At 51.2% G+C, this 21394-nt stretch overlaps 1 protein-coding gene across 1 annotated transcript in view; it reads right to left on the reverse strand.

Annotated features, from left to right (window-relative positions):
• The window catches only part of GRK5 (G protein-coupled receptor kinase 5), a 127303-nt gene extending 112842 nt beyond the window's left edge, over nucleotides 1-14461 (reverse strand). The window contains exons 1-2 of the mRNA XM_008589108.1: nucleotides 14374-14461; nucleotides 13718-13813 (exon numbers count right to left, since the gene is read on the reverse strand). Of these exons, the coding sequence (XP_008587330.1) occupies nucleotides 13718-13813; nucleotides 14374-14461 (184 nt within the window). The remainder of the gene's footprint in view (nucleotides 1-13717; nucleotides 13814-14373) is intronic.
• Between the last annotated feature and the right edge of the window lie 6933 nt (nucleotides 14462-21394).

A 21394-nucleotide genomic window follows, 5' to 3' on the forward strand; every position in this document is an offset into this window, starting at 1 on the left:
CCCGGTCCGGTACGGGCGCGACACTGAGGGTTGCGATCCGTTGCCGGACACGAAAAAAAGATAAAAAAAATAAATAAATAAAACCTTCTGGGAGTGCTAAGAACAACAAGCAGAAAGGTCTGATTGGATAGGAAGGAAGGAAAGAGAAACCAACTTGAAACAGGACCAATGAAGAGGTGACTGCCCCAGTCCAAGTGGGGTGATGAATGTCAAGGCAACGCGACAGGGAAGATAGGGTGGGTCTAATGACGTGGGGACAGGAACTCTGAGGTTCCTACCTGGCGAGGCTGGTAAAGCCATCGTGAGAAAAAGGGATCCAGGAGGGAGTGCAGGTGGGGACTGGGTGGGAAGTTAGCCCAGCAGCAGGCAAGCAAGGCTGAGAACTACTCCCATCACGGTAAAGCCAATGAAGGGAGGCTGAAGGGTGGCAGAACACCTGTTGACCCAAAAGCTCCAAGACAATGAGTCTCATGGCTGGCTGGCCAGGGGAGAAGGCCAGGGGGCTGTCAGAGGTGGGGAGCTCCCTCTGCACCCCACACTCACATTCTGACCCCCATCAGCTCAGGTCAATGAGAACGTCTCACCAGTACAAGCCCCACCAGGAACACACCTGAGATGATCTCTTGGGCAGAGTGGCCCTGTGCACAACACAGGCAAAGAAATGGCCAGTGTGACATTTATGCCCATCTGCTGCATTCCAAAAGGGGTAGCGGGGAGAGAGGACAGACAGCAGGGAAGTGAGAAACCGTCCCTGAAAGGAGCAGGGAAGAGACAGGTGGGCAGTGGGAGCTGTGGCACAGACTTCTGACAGGTGGTGCTGAAAGGCATCCTGTGACCGGGCGTCAGCGAGAGAAACCTGCTCTGGCCTGACACAGCAGGTGGCAGAGGCTCCAGCAGCTCCCGCCTCCTGTGGCATCACCTGAGCCCTGGCACTATTGTCATCAGAAGTGGAGGCCATTTATGGTACATGCCTGGTCATGGGCTAGATACTTGAGTAATTGTCTCCTTTCTCCCCGGCACACAGTAGGTTAATAATAAATATCAGGAGAAGAAATGAATGAAGCTCATACAGGTCTGGGAGCCCAGTCTGCTCTGTCCATGCTTCTGCTCCCTACTTTCACCCTGAGGGTGACTGCAGGGGCTATCAGAGATGAACATTCAATGACTCCCTACTACTTGCGGGACAAAGACCTGATCTTTCAGGCTGAAGGCCTCTCTTTGACCTTCTGCCTCATGACTTCCCTGCACAAAGCCCACCATGTGAGCAGTGCACACACTGCCTCCCAAATGTGCCCCTCACTGTCCCATCCCCCTGGGGAAAGCATGGCCAACTGGAGGAAATCCACAGCCAGCACAGCCTTGACTCAGGCCCAGGTTTGAATCCAGGCTCTGCTTCTTTCTGCTTCTTTCAGAGCTCTGTCACCCTAAGCAATTTACTAATCTGAGTCTCCACTTCCTTGGCCATAAAACAGGATGGGCAAACAGCACCTGGCCCAAAGGGCTTTGCAACCACTGGACATGCATGTGTCTCCCGTACCTAGTCCGTGGTGAGTGCCCAGTGAATGCTTGCTGGGCGTGTGATGCTGACCCCGAAAGCCTCCTCTTTCTCTCGTGTACTCAACTGGCACTCCCATCCCACATAGATGCCACTGTTCCCTTCCCCGCTCCACCTCTGGCCACTTGGTACTAAGGACGGACCTTCCACATGGCTGTTACCCAGAACCACACATGCACTTTCTGCCCTGGTTTCCCAAATAAGGGTACTTCCTAAGGGATGGAGCTGACCTCACATCTCCCCTGGGGACCCTCTGAAGGACGATGCCTGGAGTAAAAGCTGAATGAGCATTCATGGATTGGACTGGCTATCACCCCGTGTGTCTGCGGTGGTTGAGGCCTCTCCTGCCTGGAGGCAGAAGGATGGACGAGATAGGGTCGGGGGGACCACTCCAAGTCTGCTGGGAGTAAGTGAATAGCGATCTGAGGGGTAGGGATGTGGCTAAGGAGAAAGGGGTTACATTTGGGTTACATAAAGGCAATAAACGTGGCCTAGCCCACGCTGCCAAGAGCCACTTCTGAAAGCTGCTCCCCACCACCTGGCAGCTTCCTGGATCCTTGGCACAGAGGAAAGGCTTAACAGATGAATGAACGAATGAATGAACAGATAAACTCGAGCCAGCAGGACCTGGCAACCACCAACCGGGGGAACAGAAAAGCACAGCTCCATGCTGAACGGGACTGTTGACGCCAGTGAGGAGGCAGAGGAAGGTGATGTCAAAGCAGCTGGCACAGATGAGCGCTCTCGCCGTAGGCCGGGCCCTGTGCAGAGCCTTCCCCAGGCATTTCTTCGTTCACTCCTTTCAACACTCCTCTCCCCATTTTGGAGACAAGGAAACTGAGGTTTGGGGAAGTTTAATCACTTGCCCAAAGGCACAGTCAGTAAGGAATAGAGCCTGCTCAAATGCAGGTCCCTCTGACACTAGAGCTCTGTTCTTCATTGCTGTCTCTAGTCCAGCCTGCCCGCACTGGTTCGATTTAGTAACTCAATAGCGTTGGCCCAGCTGAGCTGCCTCATGCATCAGGACAGTGCCTCCCGCTGCTCATCATCCCCGTTGTTGACACCCCAGCCCGATGCTGGAGGCTGCTGGCAAAGCTGCTCTCAGCACCTTCCTCTGCCCCAAGCTGAGCTCAGCCAAAGGCCTCGAGCAACATCACCCAGTGCCCATCTCTGCCTGGCCAGTTGGGCTCTGGCAGCCAGAGGGGACCGACATGACAACTATGCTGGCAGGGTGCACCTCCCCCCACTCTCCCACGCCTCCCCCTGAGGTTGGTTGGAGGTCCAGAAGGGGAGAGAAAAGTGGGGTCACTGCCCTTGGCGGGAGGTGCAATTGGACATCTTTCCCCTGAGCCATTTCTGATCAAAGCAGCTACTTCAGAACTGACACTCGACAGCTGTCCTCAGTCCACATTTCCAGGACTTTTAAAAGAACTCAGAGAGAGAAAAAAATAAGAACCACCAGCAATCAGTCCAGGATTTGGGGAGATTAAGTGGTTTTTTCCATCTCCAGGGGAGAATAAAAATATCTGAGCAAGGAGGAAAATCAAAATGCTAAAAGGGCCTGAGGCGGAGCAGACAACCGTGGTGGGTGCTGGGGAAACAGCACCAGGCAGACCTAGGCTCTACCCTCACGAAGCCCATGGTCAAGTGGAGGATGGAGGTGAGTCATCAGGCCACCACAGCGGGGACAGGGACAGCACGAGGTGGGAGAGCAAAGTGTGACTGGGTAAGGTCACCAGGGAAGACTTCCTGGAGGAGGTGAGCTGTAAAGTAGAGGCCTGAGGTTGAGTTAATCACCAGGCAGAGTGAGGAAAGTGTGTCCAGCAGAAGGAACAGCCTAGGCAAAGGTCTGGAGAAGAGAGGAGACAGGAAGAAATGGCTGAGTGGGGGGGCAGGCAGGAGGGCCGAAGCTGGAGTATAAGCACAGGCCAGATAAGGCAAGGCCTGGTCAGCTCTGACAAGACCTTTGGACTCCCCCCTGGCAGCAATGGAAAGCTATTGAAGCAGGTGGTGGTGGGACCTGACTGACATTTTAGAAAGAACCTCCTAGCTACTGCATGGAGCTTGGCTGGCAATGGGTGTGCCCAGAGGTTATAAGGAGCCAACACAGGAGTTCAGGCCGGGACAAAGGAACCAGTGGGGACGGGGGGAGAGGGGACGATCCAGGAGATAGTGTGCTAACTGGTCTTGGAGAGGGACTGGACACATGCACAGGGCAGGGGGTGTGTGGCAGGGCAGGCGAGAAGGGGACCTTAGGTCTCTGGGCAGCTGGAAGGAGGGTGGTGACTTTCACCAAGACCAGAGCCGGGGTGACTTTAGAAAAAAGGGTCATGGTTCCCCAGGAAGACAGGAAAATTACTCTAGCCATTTGTCCAATCAAAGGGTCACCTGACCACATCGAAAATGGCCAGCAACAACTTGCAGAGCATGTTACAAAGCACTTTCTCCCAGTAACTCCCTTGGCCACTCAATCATCTGCTAAGGTAGGGGTTATTGAATCCCCCTTTTAAAGATGAGCAAATCAAGGTTAAGTGACTTTTCCAAGGCCACGGGAACAAGGGGGTGGCATGAGATCCTGGGTCTTCTGCCTCCCAGGCCAGTGGGGATTCTACAGCCGCATATTTTCATTTAAAATGCTATCTGACTCTGGGCAAGGAAACAGTAATAATCAAGGCTGGTGCAATTCTCTCTATGAGCAGAACAAAATACGAAAGGGCTATAGACCAAAGGTTAGCAGTGGTCTAACTGCTAGATTCAGTTGGCAATCTTTATTTTCATTCATGGGCAATCTTTATTTTCCTCTTTTTAAATGATGTTTCAGAAATTTCATCCATGAACATATATATATACATATATATTTAAAAGATGACCGGTAAGGGAATCTTAACCCTTGACTTGGTGTTGTCAGCACCACGCTCTCCCAAGTGAGCAAACCGGCCATCCCTATGTAGGGATCCGAACCCATGGCCTTGGTGTTATCAGCACCACACTCTCCTGAGTGAGCCACGGTCCAGCCCTTAATTTTTGTAATATAAAAAAAATTAAAAGATAATTTAAAAATAAATTTTAAAGATGATGCAAAGACAGCATAACCATGAAATAAGAAAAAAAAAAAAAGCACTCAAAATGTTTCTTGATTTCACATTTTCCTTTCTACCAATGCAGCTAGAAATCTCTATATATAATAGCTCATGCCCTGAGGGCTCTTTAGGGGGTGATTTTGTTGTTCTATGGCTGCCATTTTCTGCTTTTGTTTTTCAACTTGAAAAATTCATATTGGCCCCAAATATCCTTCCCTCTGCAGTTTTTCTTTTCTCTTTTTCTCTCTCATGCTAGCTCCGCGGTACCCAGCACAAGGGATGTTTGATGCACCAAGGTGGACGCTGAGGGGAGAAAAGAGCAGCAGCTTTGCAGGGCTCCGCGGCCAAGGTGTTGCTGAATGGACTGAGCCCTGGCAACTAAATTCCGTAAATTGAGTCTGGGCAGAGACCATTAGAAGTATTGTCCTAGCATCTCTCTATGGGCACAACGCAGTCATGCTCAGGCTGTTGCAGGTCGGCTGGCCTCTTGCGCTGGTTTGAGGTCCCTGGTGCTGCACAAACTAGCTTGTTTTTCCCGTTTTCAGTGTTGGGACTTAACACAGACAGAAAACCCCTTCTCAGGCCTGCCAGCTGCAGCAAATCAGAGCTAGTAAGCCAGGCTGAAGCTGCTCACCAAACATCATCGGCTCTGTCCATCCCCATCACATTTCAGGTTAATGACGTCTGCAGATACAAGTGCAAAGTTGCATGCGGAACATTCCAGAGCAAGCCAAGGAAGCAGAGAGGGCACTGTACAGGCTGCTGGGGGTTAGCTGAATGTGTTCTGGCCTTCAAGACAGCATGGGCTTTTTCTCACCTTTCAGCTATAGATGGAAATGCCACCATGAAGTTCAAAGATGTTCATCAGAACAACGTTAATTGTAACGGCAAAAACTAGAGGGGAAAACCAAAATAGTACAATATATCATGTAACAGATATGAAACCTTTAAAAACCAGGTTTATGCTGGGCTCGTGTGCAAGGGCTTATTTTCAAGATAGCTTAAAGAAAAAATTTACCCACAGGAAATAGATGGGGAGAGCCCAGGGGCCAGGACCAATCCTGAGGGTAATAGCACTGACCCATCAACTAACTGATGGGAAGATTGAGGGTCCCCACCGGTCCACTCGGGTAATCACTCAGAAGGACACCCATGAGAAGAGGAAGTTCTGTGTTTTATATGCATCCTCAAAGCCTGACAGCCAATAAATATGTGTCAAACAGAAAAACATAAATCACATTTATGAAGAATTTTAATAATGTGGGAAAATATTTTTTATATTATATTAGGAGAAAAGGTAAGAAAGAAAACCCGTATGTATGTGTACAGGTGGAAAAACGCTAGAAGAAATTACATGAAAGTGTTAACTATGGCTATATCTGAGAGATAAAATCATTAGTGACTGGCTTTCTTTCCTTACAATTTTCCGTGTCTTTTAGCAAAATAATTTACCAACTACTATGACTTCAACAGCAACCAAAAGGGAGACGGAAAGAGCACCATGTAACGTGGCTTGGAAAACAATCCTCCCACGTGTGTGCCTGTGGCCCACTGGGGAAGTAATCAGCCCAGGCCTGCAGGGGTTAACTCTGAGCCAGGGTCATGGGGGAGAGTAGGGGCCACCCTCAGACCTGTGGGAATCAGGATCCTCTGCCCCCTGTACCTTAACTCCACAGACCATGTAATAAAGTGACTATGTTATGGGCTCAGTTGTGCCCCCCAAAGAAGATATGTTGAAGTCCTGACCCCCAGTACCTCAGAATGTGACCTTATTTAGAAAAAGGATCTTTATGAAGGTAACCAAGTTTAAAATGAGGTCATTAGGGCTGGCCCGTGGCTCACTGGGGGGAGTGTGGTGCTGATAACACCAAGGCCATGGGTTTGGATTCCAACATAGGGATGGCCAGTTGGCTCACTTGGGAGAGCGTGGTGCTGACACCACCAAGTCAAGGGTGAAGATTTCCTTACTGGTCATCTTTAAAAAATAAATAAAAATAAAAAATAAAACGAGGTCATTAGGGCAGGTCCTAATCCAATATGACAGGCATCCTTATAAAAACGAGAAACTTAGAGACAGATGCGCACACAAGGAGAACGCCATGTAAAGTTGAAGGCAGAGATTGGGGTATGCATCTATAAGCCAAGGAACACCAAAGACTGCCAGCAATCCACCAGAAGCTACGAGAGAGGCATGGGACAGATTCTCCCGCAGAGCCTCAGAAGGAACCACATCTTGATCTTGGACTTGCAGCCTCCAGAACTGGGAAACAATAAATTTCTGTTGCTTAAGCCACCCAGTCTACACTGCTCTGCTATGGCAGCCCTGGCAAACTAACACAGTGGGGGAAAGACTGCCTTGGAGTCAGGTCACAGGGAGACCTTGGCAAGTTGCTTATCTCTCTAGGACTCAGTTTACTTATCTGGAAAATGGGAGAGCTGGCCTAGAACATTGGGTTTCAAACTTGGTTTTAGCCTTAGAATAAAATCTTACATAGAAGTCTACATATAAAAGGTAAAAGAAAACCTGATCAGGTAGTAGCCTGCTCTGATCACAAACCCTCCCTGCAGAGCAGCCTTTGAAAATCACGGCTCCAGATCATCTGTGAAATCCCTACCAGCGCCCCATTCTAAGAATCTCCAAATAAGAATCCACTGACTAGTATCACTGAGCATCTCACATGCATCCAAGCTCATGCCCCTCACTTTCAAGGGGCTGCCGGTCATGCGGGTGGGGAAGGGGGGAATGAGAGAATGAGAGCAATGCCCAGAAAAGAGTGGGCAGACAAGCCAGGCCACCCTCTCCCTCCTAAAAGCTCCACTGCAAACAGGTCACTTGATGTTCCAAATCTACCACATCTAAATTTATCTTGCCCTCCAAGGACCAGCAGATGCTGTGCCTTATCAGAGCACGGTTAAGTGGCAGAACGACAGACGTGACGCGCCCTTATCACCCCAAGGACGGCGATGACGTCTGCAGAGAGACTTGGTTTCCCTGACAATGAAATCAAGAGCTTGCGTGCCAGCCTGGCAGGCCTGAGGGGGACTGGGTCACAAAGACATGTGAGACTCTGATCGTCCTCTCAGAGCCCACAGATTCATCAGGGGACACAAAGTCAACAAGTAAAGTCAGAAATCACCATTCTCTCTGCTACACTGTGAAATCAGGCAGGGGCTCCAGCCTTTATTCATTCGTTTTTAATGACACAAATAATGTGCCAATTTGTTCTTCTTTTAAAAAATTACCTTCCAGATAAAGCTAATGTCCCCTCTGACCTCCATGCCTTCCCCAGGGGAAACCATTGTTAAAACTCTGGGTTGCAGCTTTCCAGAACATAGATGAGGGTCTTCAAAAAGTTCATGAGAAGATTCGTATTATCTTTTAATTCTACTTTGTTTATATATTCATATGTCCTCTTAAAGAAACCCACCAGGCCAGAACACAGGTCTGGGCAGAGTGTGATGCTACCAGCTTCCTGGGCATGCTGTGGGGCTGAGGGCTGCAGGAATCGGGGTGGGCTTCCAGGAAGAGGAAGCTGGAGACGGGTGCTCAAGGAAGAGTAGGATTCAGATGACTCCACGGCATATGTCCCTCGGGCACTGGACCCACTTCATGTCAGCACAGAAACAGCTGACCCCATTCATCATATGTAGCCAATTCAGCTTCTTTGGGAAACTCTAAAGCCCTCTTAAAGGATCCTCAACTTCTGCCCTCAAACCACTACCACCATGAGGATGATGACAACAATGGTGATGACAATGACAGCATGTATGAGACACTCTGCGGACCCCTCCCAACAGTTCTACCAGGTTGGTATTAGTGTCTCCATTTTCCAAAGAAACCACAACCCAGAGAAATTAAGCAACTTGCCCTAAGTCACCCAGCTGGGAGCAACAGAGCCACCATTTGACCTTGATGGCAATGACCAAGATCCTTCCACAAGACCACTCTGCTTCTCGAGGGTGGCAGACGGTACAGCTCCAGCGTCTGCAACAATGCCTAGCACACAGTAGGGACTCAACAAGTACTGGTTGACCACTTTTATGTTTAAAGGACATGGGCAATGTTGAGTGAATAACCAAGCACTAGGCTAGTTCAAGGAAGTCTTCACCATATTACAGTTTGGGTTTGTTTTTTTTTTCCATGTTAAGATTCCACATTTTCCTCTAGGCATCCCACACAGCCTAGTTTCTCCTCCTGAAAAGAGTTAGGGCTTTGGCAAGGGGCTCTTGCACAAGGCAACTCAATCTCCCCATCCCATCTGCGAGGGTTCTGGGTACCGCAGTGGCTGAATGCAGCTGCCACTCTCTGCGAACAGCCTCCTCGTAAACGTCAGTCCTGCTGGGGGTGGGGTGGAGGCTTGATTTATTATATAGCTTTTGGACAGTTCCTACAGAAATATTGCCAAACAGTGAAATAATCAACTCTTTCACTCAAGCCCCCTCCTACTTTTTTTTTTTAGTGAAAGAATAAAGTATGCAATGAGCTGGAGCTAAGTAAATAAAAATGCCACACTTTTGCCCAACAGAACATTCTGCGTCACTGAGAAATATTTGCAAACCTCAACAATCTTTTATCTTCATGATGACATACCAGCCTTCCAAGTTGTGGACATTCTGAGAACTTCTTTGATTTTGGCCTTCTAATGTTCTTACATGAACAGATAGCTTATTAACTAATAATGATGTTATTTGATGTTTTGTTGAGCAGATAACACCTTCTTTTCATGGTCTATCTGTCCTCTACCAGTTCTGTCTAAAATCGGCTTGTCTGGGGCTCACCCTGGAATCAGATAAGTATGGCAACAGATCTCTGTCTCAATACTTATTGCTGCCAGTCACAGTTCTGGTTTCCAGGCTGAGGAGGAGGCAACACCCATCCGGCCACTTCAGCCATCTGTCCATCCATTCATCCACTCACTGGGCCAGCAGTGGAGACACCCAGAAGGAGAAGACATGGTCTAGGCCCTTGGGGAGCTCACACAAAGAGATGCCCCATCTCCGAGCAATGCCAGCTCCTCCAGAGAAGTTCGGATGGGTGGAGAACCTCACCGCTGTTCTCCAGTTCAGCAGCCTGTTCCTCACGTCATGCAACTTCTTCAATTTTTATCACATCTTTACTTCAGCTGGTCTCCTGGGCCCAGCCATGAATCAGCTCTGGGGGAGCAGAGCTCAGCTCTGTTTCCCCCATGAGTGGCACATGGTAAGTGCTCAATAAACATTACTTGACTAAGAAAATGAATGTGTAGCACTACTTTGCACCACAACAGAGAGACAGAGATGGACAGAAACGTCTGTCCTTGAGCGTGTCCTGAGTCTCCCTGCTTGGTGTACTGGCTAGGGCTGGCTGATGCCCAAAATGCCTATGAATCAATATGATGCTGAGAAGTGAAAAGCTGTCACTTAAGACCAGGGGACCAGACTGTCCTGGGCAGGTCACTCTCCTCCTGGAGCTTGTTTACTCACCTCTGAGATGGTGGTTGGACAAGATGCTCTCCAGTTCCTTGAGCTGAAGAGTCCATCAAAACCTAACGTGCCTGTGATAACGACTCAGACTCCAGCATTAGGGGAAACTGGCCTGGGTCAGGAGCCACCAGTTTGCCTTCCCTGCTTAGCAGATACTAGACTGTCATTGCACTAAGCTTCCTCAGCAATACAGTAAGGAAAGTGGGGGGAGGGGGGAGTTAAAGTGGATGCTTTCTAAGGTGCCTCCTAAGGCTCAACTTTTATTACTTTAACCATTGGCTAAAGTTAAATTTGGGTATGGCGAACACATGTCACGATTTTTTTAAAAAGAGCCCTAGTTCCAAATATTTCATCTCACTCATTCCTTCACTCTCCCAGTACTTAACGAGCCCCTTTAATGTGCCAGGTGATGTGCTAGTAAGTAATGAACCAGGCAAGACACGGTCACTATTAACATAGAAACTCCAGTCCAATGTGGGAAACAGAAAATACACAAGTAAACAACTAAATAAAAGATGACTTCAGATGAAGTTGTGGGCAAAGAACATTGAATAAACGGCACCATGTGAAAGAATGCAATTAGAGGGACAGCGTGGCTCCTTTTTTGAAGGCTTCTCAATGGAGGTCATAATTGGGCTGAGACCTAAAAGTCCCCTGGAAAAAAATGTGGGAAGAATATTCCAGGTGGACAGAACCGCAGGTGCAAAGGCTCCAGGCTGGAGACAAGCTTGTGGTATTCAGTGAGGTTGTGGATGGAGAAGGGGGAGGGAGATCACGTAGGGCAGGGCGGGGAGGGACAGCCAGAGGTCCTTACATAGAACTGAGAGAGTCGTGGACTTGGATAGAGAAAAACGACATCTTTCTTTTCATCAACCTCTAACTGAAAATGAGCACCTCCTTCAATTACAAATGTTGACAAAAGCCCATAATGTTAGCAATGCCTGGACTTCATGACAGACAGAAATCACAGATCCATTCACACCACCATTGTTGCAGGTACCTGAAAATATCACTTATGCTCACCACAAATTCAAAATTACCATCACTATTAGACCAGCTGTTAGACCTTGGTTATAAAAAGTATTAACAAAGAAACATATATTTCTATCTCAAAAATTTTTTAAGAATTTAATAACTATATTTGAAAGCAATTGGTTCCCTTTGTAACCCTATGTATCCTATTTACTCTTAATTTTTTGGTAGCCGGCCAGTACAGGGATCGAAACCTGGACCTTGGTGTTATTCATACCATGCTCTAACCAAATGAGCTAACCAGCCAGCCTCTGTATTCTATTCTATATGTAAAAGCATTATTCTGAGAAGGGGGTCCACTGGTTTCACACAATGGCCAAAGTGCTTATAAGTCACAGAAAGACGTTTGGGTTTTATCACAAGTAGGATGGAGAACTGCTGGGGTGGTTTCAGCAGGGGATGATTCACAGGATGCAGTTTTCATTTTTCAAAATCACCCCGGCTGCTGGGTGGAGAAGGCTGGTGGTTGTCCAGCGCAGTGCTGAAGGTACAGAAGGCTGTGGCTTTAACTGACCACTGGTCTGGACAACCCAGAGTAGACAGCGTACTGGGGTCGTCCTGGGCTCTGCCTTTCCCTCTGAGCAAGAGCCTTCCCACGACACCATTCCACGCTGCCCTGTGGGCCCTGTCACCTTGGCAAAAGTCTGCCCCAGGACATCCTCCCAAAGAGCTTCAGAAAGTGAGCTCATGTGCCCACAAGAAAAATAAATGTGGTATTTGCCACTGTTTGGTTTGTGTATTGGTCTAGAAGAGAAATGAGATTTTTATTTAAGAAAGTCTTCCAGCAGGACCCCAGCAGAGACTGGGCAAACACCACGGCGACGGACTGTAAACACGCGGGAGAGCCCGAGCCCTGGACCCCGTCGCCATGAGCTGCAGCCCTTGGTTTACGTCGGCTTTCCTGTTTTTCCCAGGCCTCTCTTCACTCTGCACTCACACACACAGAGTCTCTTCAATACCCTTTAGGAGAACAGAAGAATTCATTCCCACACACCAGCACGCACGTTTCTCACACCCTCCCAGGGGAGGGGGTCCTGCCAAGAGGCCCATTTATGGACCTGGAGGGACACACAGGGCTGGGGCCCATTGGGTGGGGTCCATGGACTGAGAAAAGCTCAGAGTTGAATCCTGTGCTCCCAGATCCCCCAAACCAGAAGGGAACAGGCTGGGGCCGGGCAGACTGCAAGGTGAGGGCTGTTCAGGAGGTCCTGGGTGGAGGGCTACAGTGAGGGACGTCTGAGAGTCTTGACTTAGAGGGAAGGACTGGGAGGGGCACCAAGCGTTGGCAGGGCTAGTTCACCTCAAATATCAGAAACTGTGTCTCAGAGGAGGAGAGCAGGGGACAGGAGGGCGAGTGGGTCTTTGAATCTGGAACTAGGATGCTATGGACTAAATGTTTGTCCCTAACTGGTCTGTTAAAGCCTAACTCCCCATGTGATAGTATTAGGAGGTGGGGCTTTTAGGAGGGGATTCAGCCATGACAGTGGAGCCTTCATGAATGGGATTATTGTCCTTGTAAGAGGAGACCCAAGAGAGCTTGCTTCCTCTCTCTCTCTCTCTCTGCCATGCAAGGATACAATGAGAAGGTGGCCATCTGCAAACCAAGAAGTGGGACCAGACACCAGATCTGCCAGGATCTGGATTTGGACTTCCCAGCCTCCAGAACTGCGAGAAAGGAATGTCTGTTGCTTAAGCTGCCCAGACTATGGCAATGTGTTAGAGCAGCCTGAGCTAAGACACAGGCGAAGTGAGAAGAAAGGCAGAAAGTGCACATCCACGCTGCTGGTGTGAACCGCAGCTGACCTGTGATGGTTCTGGAGTAGCCAGCTGTGCCAACAGCTCCCCAGTTCAGCTTAGTTGCCCCTTTTCAGGGCCTCTGGCTAGAAAGAACAAGAAGAAAGGGGAGACCAGCTCCCCCACCCCATAACCTGGGGCTGCTTTCTCAAGGCAGGACCCACAGCTCCAGGAAGGAAGGGTGGAAAGCTGCAAGTGGGGACTCCATGCTGGGCCAGGCCCACCTCCACCACCCTCCATGAGCTGTGCGACTTTGGGCCAGTTAGAGAACCAGTCTGTGCCTCAGTTTCTCCCTCTGAGAGGTGGAGTAAAATAACAGCACCTGCCTCAAAGGGTAATTGGGAGGAGATAATTCTGCCCGACACGCATCAAATACTCAGCGGATGCTGGTTGTATCCTTCTGTCCATGAGCAAAGACGTGAGCCTGGAGCTCCCACCTGGAGTCACTGTACTGCATGAACTGACTTGTGTCTGGCTCTCCGCCCCAGCAGCTTGGCACTTAAATGGCTCCTGGCTCCCCTATGGTCCTTCGGAGGTCCTCACAGGTAATTGGGAGGAGATAATTCTGCCCGACACGCATCAAATACTCAGCGGAAGCTGGTTGTATCCTTCTGTCCATGAGCAAAGACGTGAGCCTGGAGCTCCCACCTGGAGTCACTGTACTGCATGAACTGACTCGTGTCTGGCTCTCTGCCCCAGCAGCTTGGCACTTAAATGGCTCCTGGCTCCCCTATGGTCCTTCGGAGGTCCTCACACTTAAATGGACGGCTTGGCACTTAAATGGACGGCTTACCTATGGTCCTTCGGAGGTCCTCACACTGGCCGATGTGGGGGAACTTCAGGATTTCCTTCCACTTCTTGCTTTTCCCTTTGCGCTTTCCTCCGCCCCCTGCAGAGATGGAGGGAAAAGGGTTGGGCTGATGCTGGTGCTGTCCAGGGCTCCAGAGCCTGGGTCCTGCCCATGAGCCTGTCCCCCCACGTCCTGGGTGGGAGACCTCGGGGGTTCTAGGTCAAGCCAGTGACACATCCCCATGCCCAAGACATACACACACTTCCTCCTGGGCCGCCAAGCTTGAGAATTTCTGCACAGACCCTCCTGGGCTTGGCCACCACAGCAGCGAGGCCCTGCGCCCCCACCCCTGCCAGGCGACCAGCACTTCCACGGCGGCCCCTACTGCTCTGTGGCCCCGATGCCAACATGTCCAGTGCAGGGGCCAGGCCTGCTACATCTCAATGTCCTTCTTGGGCTCAGGAAATCTTTGTGGGATGAATCTACAAGCAGGTGGGTTACGACCTCTCATCACCCTCATTTTGTCCTCTTTTTCCTGTGGAGAGTCCCCTTCCCCCACTGGAGGCCAGATGTTGGGGGACAAGGACTTCCATTTCCACTTGTCTTGGGCACATCTTTCTTCTCCCTCCTCAAACACCCCAGAGTCTCCAAGGACGCACTTCTCAAGGCTGGAAGGAAGGACTCCCGAAGGGCCCCATCCCGGCTCCTGTCCTCCTCAGGGCACACAAGTAACGAGCACTCACGCATAATGACCACGCACATAATGACCACATATACTGAACATGAGGCGCTGAGAGAAGTGCACACACAGGGCGCTCTGACGTCCCCACCACTCCTTATCTGAGGGGTGGTGGACAACGTCAGGACACTCAGGCCTGAGTGTCCTTGAGCCCACCAGCACTGAGGCCTTGGACCTGGAGGAACCTCTGTGCCTCCTGAGGACTGAGATGCCATCACCCTCTTGCTACCCTAGCAGTGGCCCTCAGCTACCATACGTCAGTGACCCCCAAAGGTCCCGTAGCCCTTTGGTCCCCTCAGTATCTAAGGATTTTAAGGGTCCTTTACCCTCATTCATGATCCTGCACAGGACCTTGGCACCCTGGGCCTGCCCCCTGCTCGGGGTGGGTATGCAACCCCCAACTCTCTAACCCTCCCAGGAAGGGTCTGGGCAGGACGAGACCCCTTCTCCCAACCAGCAAACCCAGGGCTGCTCGGTGGAGTAGGCTCTGGGCCTCCCCCAGGCCAGCCTGGCCAGTTCACCACCTCTTTCTGGCCCTGTGGCCTTACCCTCCTGTCCACACAAGCCTGGACAAACCCTCTCTGAGTCCTCATCGGTACATGGGGGACAGCAAGGCCTTCCTTGCAGGGGATAATAAGGTAGCATGTGTTCAGAAGCAGGCACAGAGCTGAGAATTCTTAAGCATCATCCAAGCTGCCCTGGAAAGCTGAGGCTGTGGCCCTGATCAGCAAGTGGTCAGAAAGCAGGAGAGGGAGCCGGCGGGGGAGGGGCAGGACACCAGATTGTTCCTCTGCTCTCTGCCATCTGCAACCAGGCCTGCCAGACCCAGCTCCCTTCTCTCGAATCTCCACAGATGGCAATGGCCTCAAACTCCAAGGGCCAGGACAAATGTGGACCAGGCACCTGCAGTGGCCAGGAACCACTTGAACATCATCTTGTCTAATCCTCAGAATGACTCTGAGAAAGAAATCACTGGGCCCATATCACAGAGGAAGAAATAGGTGTCCAAGGTTGTTTAACTCACCAACCAGTGGCCAGTCCAACTCCATGCTCACTCCTTCCCCTGGCCAGGGCTCACACACACACACACACACATGCACACCGGAGCCCTTCCACGGGCCCTGCCCCAGGTCAAGCCCCTCACCTGCACCCTCCTGTTATCTTTGCCCTCACTACAAAGTGAGAACTATTATATTCTCACTTGACAGATGAGGAAACTGAGGCATGGGGAAGAAAGAAGCCAGTCACCTATGGCCCCACAGCTCATAAATGGCAGTGCCAAGGCCCCAGCCTGCATGGAACCCACACGCTAGACTCCCTCACTGTTCTGTTGTAAATCTCCTTTTAGGTACACTGAAAGCAAGAGAAATTCTCAGAGGATCAAAGACAAGGCTGGTGTCAGGCTTCAGAAGTGACATAGCATCGGGCAGCAGGAGCAGAAACAGGGACCTGGCTTAGGCCTGAGCCCACGAGCTCCCAGAGAAGCTGCAGCCCTGGCCGGAGGCCTCCGCATCATCTGTTGGGCCCTACGTGGCTTTGTTTGTTTGTTTGCTTCCCGGTTCGCTGAATTCGCGCCAACTTTCGACATTAGGAGATTTAATGTACAACTCCGGGTCTTGGACTTCTCTCCCCCGGCCAGGCAGCCCACACGGCAGGAATTGGCAGGAGCTGGGCAGCAGCTGCCAAGGCCAGGATGTGGGACCTCCAGACAGGTGTGTCCCCACCCAGCCGGGCCCTCATGCAGGTGGCCCACCTGGCCTCCCTAGAGGTCTGTATGTGCACCCCTCAGAGAAAGGCCGCCCTCTGGAGAAATCGACACAAACCTCCGGTCGCCACAGTCAGAAGCCCCAACCCAGCAACCAGCAGGCTCTGAAGGGCCTGGAACGGGTCTAGTCCATATCTCCTCCCATCCCCATCTCTCACTACTGATTCCCAGACCCGGCTGTAATGAAGAACATCTTTTTGCATGTAGCAAAAATTTACCACTTTAACCATTTTTGGGTGTGCAATTCAGTGACATGAAGCACATTCACACTGTTGTGCAACCACTGCCACCGTCCATCTCCAGAACTTTTTTGTCATCCCGCACTGCAACTCTACCCATCGGACGACGACTCCCGACTCCCCACTCCCCGCTCCTCCCAGCCCCTGGTAATGGCTATTTTACTTTCCGTCTCTATGAATTTGACTACATTATGAATCATACAGTATTTGTCCTTCTGTGTCTGGCTTCTTTCATTTAGCATGTCTTCAAGGTTCACCCACATTGTAGCATGTGTCAGAATATCCTTCCTTTTTAAGGCTGAGTAACATTCTGTTGCATGGATATACAACATTTCATTTATCTATTCATCCATCAACAGACATTCAAGTTGTTCTACCTTTTAGCTATTGGGAATAATGCTGCTGTGGACGTTTGCCACAGGTCTCTGTTTGAGTGCCTGCTTTCAGTCCTTGTGGGTACATGTCTAGGAGTGAAATTGCTGGATCACATGCTAAGTCTATGTTTAACTTTTCAGCGGAGCAATGAGGCACTCTTGATACAGATTCCTGGGCTGGAGCCCCACTCTCTGTGACTGGAACCCAGGAATGTGACTCCTTAAAAGGCTCCCAGGTGACTCTCAGGTACCCAGTCTATAGAAACCAGGAGTCTATTTTACACACACATATACATACAGGTGCATGTATACACTTTTTATAAATTTATTCATTAATTTTGAAAAATTAACACAGATTCATCTGTTCATTCACCCAGTAAGTGCAGAGCACCTACTAAGTGGCAAGCACACTGCAGGTCTGGGACACAGCTGTCACCAGCAGAGAAGACAGACATCCAAGATTGTTTCTTCAGAGGTTCTCAATCCTGGCCACTGCCCCCGAGGAACATTTGACAATGTCCAACACATTTCTAGTTGTCACAGCTGGGGTGGAGTGGCGTTACTGGTAGCTGGTGGGTACAGGCCAGGGGTGTGGTTACACATCATCCCAGGCACAGAACAGCCCCAGAACAAATAAAGCTCGGCCCTAAAACGTCAGTAGAAGTGGAGAAATGCTGCTTTACTTAATGGCCATTTTGACCAACATGTAGGAGAAGAGCAGGGGTTGGGGGAAGACTCATGAGTAACAGGGCAGCTGTGACGGGAATGCGGGAAGAGGGAGAGGTGGGCCACCGAGGATGTGATGTGACACTGAGGTGGAGCTACAGAGGGTGGGCACCACACAGCCACCTGGACGTCGCCCCAGTGCAGACTCCTGGCCAAGCATGGGGCTTCTCTCTTCCTAATTGTTACTTCTTCAGCTTCCAGAACAGGGCAGGGAGACTGTGGTAGGCAGAATAATGCTCCCCGAAGACGTCCATGTTCTAATCCCTGGAATCTGTGAATATGTTAGGTTACATGGCAAGGGGGAACTAAGGTTGTGGATGGAATTAGGGGTAATGATAGGGGCATTATCCTGGATTCTCCAGGTGGGCCCAATGTTACCATAACGGTCCTTAAATGAGGAAGTGGGAGACAGAAGTTTCCGATCGGAAAGATGCAATGTGAGAAAGACACGATCAGCCATAGCTGGCTTTGTAGATGGGAAGGGCCACGAGCCAAGGTGTGCGGGTGCCTCTAGAAGCTAGAAAAGGCAAGAAAACAGACTCTCCCCTAGGGCTTCCAGAAGGAACGCAGCCCTGCCTGCACCTTGATTTTTAACTCGGTGAGACCTATGTCAGACTTCTGACCTCCAGAGCAGTAAGATAATAGATTTGTGTTGTTTTAATCCATGTAGTTTGTGGCAACTTGTTACAGCAGCAGTAAGAAACTCAGCAGGGTATCCCCGTAAATGGCAGCAGTGGCCCCAAATGGCTTCCCCACAGACATCTAGTTCCAGTTCCTCTAAAACCCCCATGAAATGAACCCAGCCCTCCACAACTCGGATGAGCTGGGGCAAAGTCTCAATAAACAACACCTGCCTCAAAGAGGCTGCCACTTCCAGACAAATATTTGGCTAAGTGTGCTGTTGTGTTGTTAAGTTGCATATTCGATAACTGCAGTGTTGACACTTTATTATTCCAGGGGGACTTGATTGTTTCTCTGTCCTGAAAGGCAGCCAGGCCAGCCAGGTTGCTACAGAAATTCCTCGTGTCTTGGCTCTGTGGCCCTGGCTGCCCCAGGCCCACCTCCACACTTGGGAAGGGTGTCAGGCCCACAATGATCTAGGCTACCACCTCCCACCTCCCACCTCCCCCATGCCTGGGGCCCAGCAAGGCCCCGGCAGCAGGAATGTCCAGTTCCTAGTCCTGACCCACCATAGGCTCAGCCTGTTCTCCTTAGCCACGTTCAAGACCTTTGGCCGCCTGGTCATCTTCTCCCCCAGCTTTCTTTCCCTCCCTGCCACTGATCTCAGGGCCTTTGCTCTCGCCATGGTCTCTGCCAGGGGCATCCCCTCCCTACCCGCCCTTCAAGTCCCAGCCTGAACGCCGCTGTCCTGGAAGCCTTCTCTGACTTCAGAAGCTGAAGCAGATCTGCAGCTTCACGTTCTCCGGCTTCTCCACATGCCACGGAAGAGCTCAGGAAGCACTGGGCGCTTGGTCAGTCTGTCTGTCTCTCGCACACCCACATCAGCTTGCAGAGCCATCTATCCATTCTCTCAACACATTCAGCACGTTTTCACTGACTCATTCAACCTTTACGTGTGAAGTGACTACTAGGTTCCCAGCCCCGGCCCACAGCTCTCATCACCACCTGAAACTGTCCTATTGATTTGCTTACTCACCTGTCATCAGTCTCCCCTGCGCTGACAGCAGACCTGTGTGGTGGGGACCTAGCTTTCTTTGCTCTCTGCTACTCTACCCTTGGCCCACCGTAGATGCTGAAATGGTACCTGCTGAGTGGATGCAAGCATCGTGCTTTACCCCTGGCCACCTGGTGGCCCCAGACCCCTGTCTGCATCAACATCTCCCTATGACTCTGCGGATGTGGTACCCCTGGCCACCTGCCAAAGCCCTGACCGTTCTCCAAGTCCTAGCTCTATGCCCCGTTCCATGCTGTCCTGAGAGGCAGAGCCCCCTTGCCTGGCCACAGCCCTCTCCCAGCTCAGGCCAGACCTGCTCCTGGGCTGGGGATTGGGGGGTGCAGCTGCCACAATGCCTGCTTGATTGCAGGCTTCATTAAGGTATGCTGGCCAAATGGGGAAACCAGTGAACGCTTCCAGGAATGAATGACAACCCCCCTCCCTCGCTCCCGCCAGCCTTCTGGGCCTAGTGCTGAAGCAGACGCTGCTCATTCAGCTCTCACTCAGTGGTGCCAGCCCCACTCACAGATGAGAAGGCTGAGGCTCGGAGAGAGGAACGAACGAACAGGGCCAGCGGACAAAGCACACATCCCAAGAGGAGCAGCGTCTTCTCCCACCCACGCTGGCTCCCGGTCACTCCCCGTCCCGGACAGCCTAGGGCTTTCTTTGCTTTACCAACCGAGCCACTGCTGCTCAAGTTCCCCTTCCACATAGCGGAAGCAAGTTGATGAGGAGGACACGGTCCCTGCCCTCGTGGACATATATCTCATCCTGCACATCAGAAAGCAAAGCTGAGCAAGACACTGAGGTTGTACCCAGGCAGGCAGGGAGGCTGCATGGAAGAGACGGCCCCAGACAGGGAGGGGATGGCAGCCACCAAGCCCAGGGCCAGCCAGGAGGGCCCTGCTAGAGGGCAGAAAGAGGCCACAATGTGGACTCAGGAGTGGGGACTGAACTCCGCATGCTCACAGCTCTGGAGAAGGCACCAAAGGACCAAGGTAGCCGGTCTCTCACCTTGAGCAAGCAAGAGTCCAAGGCAAACCCTGGGGAATGGTGGCCGACAGGAAGACACGTGTGTCCCAACACGTGGCTTTGGACTCCTGCTGGTCCTTCAGAGGGGCCGCCTCTAGGAAAGGAAACTGCTTACCAGATCACACTCTCACTTCTGCTTTCTCCAGCTTCCTGGGGTCCCTTCTGCTGCCTGCGATGGCCTCATGTAGGTGCCCTCCTGCCAGGCTGAGGGAGTGTGATGAGGGGGTGGCAGGGTAGAGCAAGGGAGTGTGGCCAACAAAGCGGGGGCCTCCGGCAGGAGGTCGTGTCCCAGCAGAGAATGGAGGGCAAGATTTGGGGAAGAAAGCAGAGTAATGGCCCCAGCTACCATTTCTTAAGCACATGCCAAGCCCTCGTAACAAAGCGAGCTGCTGAGAGACTGATTGGTGGTTTTTTTGCTCCTGTGGATGCCCCCAGGGGAACATAAAGGATCACTACCCCAAAAACACTGCCCCAAGAGGCTGTCACCGTGGGAAAGAAACCAGCCGGCTGTTGTCTTTGCTGTTCCTGAGGGTGGTGCTTGTGCTCTGAAGGCAGAGATGAATGAGCTGGTGTGGAGGATGAGCGGGAGGAGGAGGAGGAAATGTGCTCCCGAGAGGCCTTGCCCCTGTGGCAGCCAGATCCCAGAGAGTGGGCATGGGCTCTGGGGAAGAGAGGGTCTGAGCCGTGAGGAGCCCAGGACCAGCCTGGCACAGTGGAGTGGAGCAGCCAGCAGAGCCCCTCTTCCAAAGGACCTGAGAGAACCAGCAACTGCGGTGACCCGCATGGCCGGAGGTCTAGTGTACTGGACACACCATCCTTGGGAGGGATCAGACAGACCTTGGCAAAACCACTGACCCTGGACTGCTTGTGTGGCATTTCTTGTACTCTCAGAGTCAAGGAACAACCGGTCCTGTCAACACCTCATCTTGTTTCATCCCCACATCAACCCCGTGGGGTCAGTTCTATTTCTGAAGCCATTTTACAGATGGGGAAATAGGGTTCCAGAAAGGCAAGAACTGTGCCTCGATCACTCAGGCAGTTTGTGTCAACCTGAACCAGGATGCAGGTATTCTGACTCCTAGTCTAATGTTCTTTTCCTCCCTGGAGACAAATGAGCAATTGATCAGAGA

The sequence above is a fragment of the Galeopterus variegatus genome, unplaced genomic scaffold, assembly GCF_000696425.1.
Source record: "Galeopterus variegatus unplaced genomic scaffold, G_variegatus-3.0.2 Scaffold5214, whole genome shotgun sequence".
Lineage (NCBI taxonomy): Eukaryota > Metazoa > Chordata > Mammalia > Dermoptera > Cynocephalidae > Galeopterus > Galeopterus variegatus.